The sequence below is a fragment of the Buceros rhinoceros genome, unplaced genomic scaffold (genome assembly GCF_000710305.1).
Source record: "Buceros rhinoceros silvestris isolate BGI_N320 unplaced genomic scaffold, ASM71030v1 scaffold18249, whole genome shotgun sequence".
NCBI classification, from domain to species: domain Eukaryota; kingdom Metazoa; phylum Chordata; class Aves; order Bucerotiformes; family Bucerotidae; genus Buceros; species Buceros rhinoceros.
In genome coordinates this window covers 23,579-28,938 of record NW_010433489.1, presented here as the reverse complement: position 1 = coordinate 28,938, position 5,360 = coordinate 23,579, and the positions used below count along the sequence as shown (strand labels likewise).

The 5,360-nt window shown below is 55.3% G+C and overlaps 1 protein-coding gene across 1 annotated transcript in view; it reads right to left on the bottom strand.

Annotated features, from left to right (window-relative positions):
• Positions 1 to 5,360, bottom strand: part of MACF1 (microtubule-actin crosslinking factor 1) — a 36,526-nt gene that overhangs the window by 11,126 nt on the left and 20,040 nt on the right. Inside the window, exons 25-36 of the mRNA XM_010144136.1 lie at positions 5,289 to 5,360; positions 4,348 to 4,503; positions 4,017 to 4,223; positions 3,765 to 3,884; positions 3,366 to 3,535; positions 3,031 to 3,190; positions 2,202 to 2,396; positions 1,587 to 1,715; positions 1,364 to 1,507; positions 1,038 to 1,226; positions 653 to 770; positions 5 to 154 (exon numbers count right to left, since the gene is read on the bottom strand). The exon at positions 5,289 to 5,360 is cut by the window's right edge and continues 10 nt beyond it. Coding sequence (XP_010142438.1) covers positions 5 to 154; positions 653 to 770; positions 1,038 to 1,226; positions 1,364 to 1,507; positions 1,587 to 1,715; positions 2,202 to 2,396; positions 3,031 to 3,190; positions 3,366 to 3,535; positions 3,765 to 3,884; positions 4,017 to 4,223; positions 4,348 to 4,503; positions 5,289 to 5,360 — 1,810 coding nt within the window. The remainder of the gene's footprint in view (positions 1 to 4; positions 155 to 652; positions 771 to 1,037; positions 1,227 to 1,363; positions 1,508 to 1,586; positions 1,716 to 2,201; positions 2,397 to 3,030; positions 3,191 to 3,365; positions 3,536 to 3,764; positions 3,885 to 4,016; positions 4,224 to 4,347; positions 4,504 to 5,288) is intronic.

Below are 5,360 nucleotides of genomic sequence, written 5' to 3'. Positions count from 1 at the left end.
CGACCCGGGCGTCGTTTCTCTTCCCCCTCCCCCTCCAGCGCCAGCAGCCAGACCTGCTGCCAGCGTGCCGAGAGCTGGTTTATCCGGGGGTTCTTTGTTTCTGACTGGGAGATAATGGGCATGCTGGGGGGAGCGGCCTGACTCAAGGATTTTCCTGGAAAAAGGAGAGAAAAGGAACTGTGTGAGGTGGTGTTGATGGCTTCAGCCAGTCCAGGAGCAAGCATTTAATTTTTCAAATAGAACCCCCCCATGGCCTGGCTGGCTGCTCCCTGAGGGGATGCAGTGTCCCCAGGCTGGAGGACAGAGAGAGGGACAGCCCTCCATCCAGCCCCTGCCATGCTCCCGCTCCGCTTGGGAATTACTGCTGGGCCCTGCCTTCATGAAACAGCATAAAAAAAGACCCCAAAACCTCATCACAGAGCAACTGCAGAGAGAAAGAGAAGAGCTTAAGTTTCCCCAGGCACAGCACACCCCAACACGGGTGTTTTGCCACCTGGATTGTCCCCTTCTGACAAGCTTCAAGTGCCTTCCTGGTGCCTGTCAGTGCAGGATGCTTTGTTAATTGATAATCAATGTTAATTAGTTTCCTATGCATTTCATTTCCTCCCGTCATAGCGTGTTTCACCGAAAGCTGTGGATGGAGGAGACTCACTGTTGCTGCGGGACTTCTCAATGAAAGGCCCGTGGTGGGGCTCAGTAGCCTTCCTCTTGTACGTCTTGGTGACCCGGTCCACATCTGGCTGTTTCCGTGTCATCTCTTCCATAAAGGACTGGCAAAATACAGAAGGGACAAGCAAAGCTTTGCAGTTTTGAGATGTTTCCAGTCTCCTGTTGCTCTAGATCCTCACTGGGACATGCCAAGCCCACAGAGGTTCAACCCCCAGACTGGTTTTGCTCCCAGGTGACAGCTCTGTTTGGGTCACGCAATGCTTCAATAGGGACTTCCAAGTGAAGTCAATGCTTCCTCTGTGGAGGGGCACCAAAAAATCTCCCCTGCCCCTCTCCTGAGTGCCCACCACAGTTGGCACTGGGCTCACCTGGTGTTTAGAGATGAGGGCTTTGACTTGATCAATATTTTGAGGCATGGGCTCCTGGTCCTGCTGGATCAGGGTTGTCTCAGCCCACTGGATCCAAGCCAGGAGCTCTTCCAGAAGCTCTGCATTTGCCACCAGCTCGGAAAGCGCAGACTCCAGTCTCTGCTGGTGCTGCTTCGCCCACGTGAGAACCTGTAGGAAACACAGAGACAACTGTCAGCCCACTGTGGGAAAGCTGGGGCAGCAACCAACCCCACATGGCCATCCCTGGTCATGGTGTCCACCACCACCTCTCGCCATCAGCCTGGAACAAAGCGGGTGGGACTCACCTCCTCGAACCTGGCTCGGATGATGGTGATCCAGTGCTTGATAGTGGTGATGCAGTCGGGATGGCAGGCAGCCAGGATGACCTCCCCCATGCCCACTGCTGCATTCACGTCTGCTCTCTTCTCCTCCACTTTCTTCATGAACTCCTGAAACACCCAAACAAATTAGTTTGTGCTATTCTCCCCCATAACTTCTGCTCGGGGTCGTTTCAGAGCTCCCAGCTACCTTGTGGGCGTCGATGAGGGACTGCAACGCCTCGGCATCATCGGGAAGCGCTCCCCGGAAGCGCAAGGACTGCTCTGCCTCCGAGAGCCACTCCAGCAGCATGTGCACGGCTGTCCTGAACTCCTCTGCCTGCGGCGACAAAAGCACAAGCGTGAGCCCTCCTCTTCCCGAAACGGGCTGCTCCGGTCACTGCTGGGAGCTGGAGGGATGAAGGGCTGAAAGAGACTTTAAAATCATATTAAAAAAGGGGGGGAAAGCCCTGTCTGTTGGACTGGCTCTGCGTGGCACCAGCAGACAGGTCCCACGGTGGCTGGGCACCCTCTTCCCCTCGGCACCAGCTGCACTGAAGAACTAAATGTTTTTAAAACTAGCACAACTACCTGTTTTCTGACCAGTTTGGCACCTGGGTAGTTTCAGCCTTTTATTGGCTCTTTTTTGGGGAAAAGAGTAAATATCTGACACCAACCCACCGCTTTGCAGCTCTCATTGGTAACTGCTGCAGGGATGGGGCGTCCTCCTTGCTCAGGAGTTCAGTCACCAGGCAAAATTCCCAGCACAAACCTGGAGCCCAGCAAAGCTCACCAGGACCATTTCCACCTGCAGCCTTCTGCTCACCTGCTTCAAGGCTTGTTCCAGGCGGGTTTGTTTGGACACAGACAGCTTGCACACTGTGTCCCACCGGTTGCTCAGCTCCTGCAGCTGCACCTTCACCCAGGTCGTGTCATCCCGGCTGTTCTCGATGAGCTCCCGGCCAGAGCGCTTGAGCACCTGGACTGTCCCCGTGCGCTTCCCCAGCTCCTTCTGGAAGACCTGGAGGGAGAGAGGGCAGGAGCCAAGCAGGGTTAGTCAGTCACAGCAGGTTGTCTCATGTGGAGGGGCAAAAAAACCAGTGGGATGCATCTGAAACAGTTTGGAACATGGGTTTTGCATCCACATCAGGGATCCAGCACAACCCGGAGTGATGGGAGGGCAGGCAGGGAGCTGGACAGCACAGGCAGCTCCTGAGCGTGTTTCAGTGGAGGTACACGTGGGCAGGAGCCCCAGCCTTCCACACTGGCAGAAGCTGCTGTGACCCAGAGCAGACAAGCTCTAGCCCCTGCTCAGGCTGCAACACAGCGGCTGCCTTGAATGGATGCCCAAGCCCTGTCCAGGGATTTCAATGTATGACCTAATCCAAACCCAGGAGCACCCGTCTCCAAGACACGCTGGAGAGAACTGCCAAGACCGCAGTTTATAGAGGACTATAAATTCAGCCACCTTTTCAAAACTAAACCCTCAGCACATCTGACTGGTAGGATCTTGGCAGAACAGAGCTCCAGAAGCAAACAGAAGCAAAGCAGCGAGACGCAGCTCTGCAGCGAGGCACCAATTCTGGCTCCTCTGTTCTCTGGCTCTTGGGGGAGACAAATCCCACTCACATCTCAGCTGGAAAAGCTGCTCTCACCTTGTGAGCATCCATCAGGTTCATGACCAGATCCAGGTCACCATGGACAGGCTGGTCTTCAGCTAACTGGGGTTCCACCTTGTAGAGCCAGTCCACCAAGGCCTGCAGCGCATCCATGAACTGCCCCGAGAACAAGAGGGCTTCTTCCAGCTTGTGCTGCCTGGGAAACAAACACCCCAGTGAGCGACCACAAACAAACTCACCTTCTTTTGTCACGTCCCAGTAACCTCCTCCAACTGCCCCATGGAGTCACCTCCCCTCCTCTGCCCTCCCTGCTTTGATAAAGAGTTCTCGGCAAACGAGTGCTGCTGGTACAGCGCTGGGGCTGGACCCACCTTTCCACAGATTTGCCGCACACCGTGTCCCACTTATCCCGGACTTCTCCCAGTAAGTTGTCCAGCTTTTGAGTGTCATCTGGAAGCAAGGCTTTTTCTTTGAGGGCTCTGCCTGTCCTGATGGTGGTATCGTAGACAGGCTGCTTCCCACCCAGCGTTTTCTGGAACTCCTGGCAATGGCAGAGAAAACAAAACTGCTGCAGAAAGCCTGACCATGGCTCTCCGCAGATTCCTGGTGCTTGTGAAGATCCACAGCTGAACGTTCTCCCTGGCAGCGGCAGGCATGGCCATGCCCTTGGCCTGTGCTGATGGCAGAGGAGCTGTCACCCTGCTCCCCCTCCTGACGAAGCACCCTTCCACCCAGCGTCCAGCACCAGTCTCGCTTCGGCAAAGCTCTACCTTGTGTTTGGAGAGCTGGAGCTTGATTTTGTCAGGATCATTGGAAATCTCCAGCTCTGAGTCCAGGTGATTCTCTGCATCCTCCAGCCAATCGACTAGTTTTTTCCAAGCTTCGTGGAACTGCAAAGAAACAGGAGCAAATCTGAAACTTAACACTGCTGGTGTCCCCAGTCCCCTTCTGGTCTCGGGAGCTCCTGTCCTCCAAGGCTGGCCATACCCTGGTGTCTACCGCACCTCTCCCACGTTTCTCACCTGCTTGGCTCTCTTCCTGGCATCATCAAGAGCCCGTCCCCGCTCCACCGAGCGCTGGACAACCTTCTCCCAGCGGGACTGGACGCTCACCAGCAGATTCTTGATCAACACCACGTCCTGCTTTTGACTGAGAAACTTCAGCTGGTTCCCAGTTTGATCCAGCTCGATGATCCGATCCCGATGAGCGTTCACCTCATTGGCAAACACCTGCAACCAGCAAAGACGTCCTTGTGTCCATAAGGGAAGCTGGACGTGCCTGCAGGCAGCCCGTGGGCACAGAGGAGATAGGGTGCCACCTTTGGCCCCTCCATCCTGGGGAGCTGTTGGGTACCTTGTGCTCGTCGATCTGGGCCAGCACGGCGTTGAGGATGAGGCTGGCCGGGGGCGCGATGTTCAGGCTCTGCTCAGCCAGCGTGAGCCAGTTGATGAAATCCTGGAGGGAATTCTGGAAGTCTGTGGCCAGGGCTAGCGCCTCTTCCAGCTTCGCCTGCCGCAGTGGGGAGGGAAAAAGGGAGGAGGAAAAAAACCACAACACGGAGGGTGAGAGCTCATGATCTGCGGTTTTGCAGACAGAGGCAGCCTTTGTGTCCCTGCCGAAATGTCCCTCTAGCAGGAACCTCATTGCCTTGGCCTTGGGAACGCGACTTGTTTACCGAGGGGAGGGGGTTACAGTGAAAGCCACCGCTTTCTTTCGAAACAAGAATCGCCCCAGAAAGGGGAGACCTTCATTGGCATAAGAGCAGCTGCATCACCCTCAACTTCCTGAGAAGGGGCTCGCCACGGGGAGAGCGGCGCGGTAAATGAGGTGGGTGATATTTCGATGGTAACAGCTGCAGCACCGCAAATTTATTCTGGGCTGAGGCCACCGCGTCCCTTGTTTTATCTCATCATCAGCCAAGAGCCGAGGATGGAGTTAGCTCGGAGGACGATGTGGCCTGCTGTCTCGCAGAGGACCAACAAAGCCTGCCTTTCAGAGCTGCGGGAGGCTTCTTCCCACCTCTCTCCTAAATTAACCCAAAACGCAATTTAACTTGCATTTTCTCTGTGATTTAACCAACTCTGATGACTATCTAGAAAAAAACCAATCACAGCTTGACGCTTAGCCCGCACCATCTGAAAGAGAAACTCAGCCTATGCAACCAATGAAGAAAACCCACCCAATCCCTCCTCTCCAGCCCCGACAGGCTCTGTCCCTCCTGGCAAAGCAGCGCAGCCAAGGGAGCAAGATCAGCTCAAGGGGCAAGGGTGGGTGGCATCTCTCTGCCAACGTACCTTTCTCTCCTCCATCTTGGTGCTGACCAGACACCATTTCTGCTCCAGCAGCCCTATGCTCTGCTCCGTCTT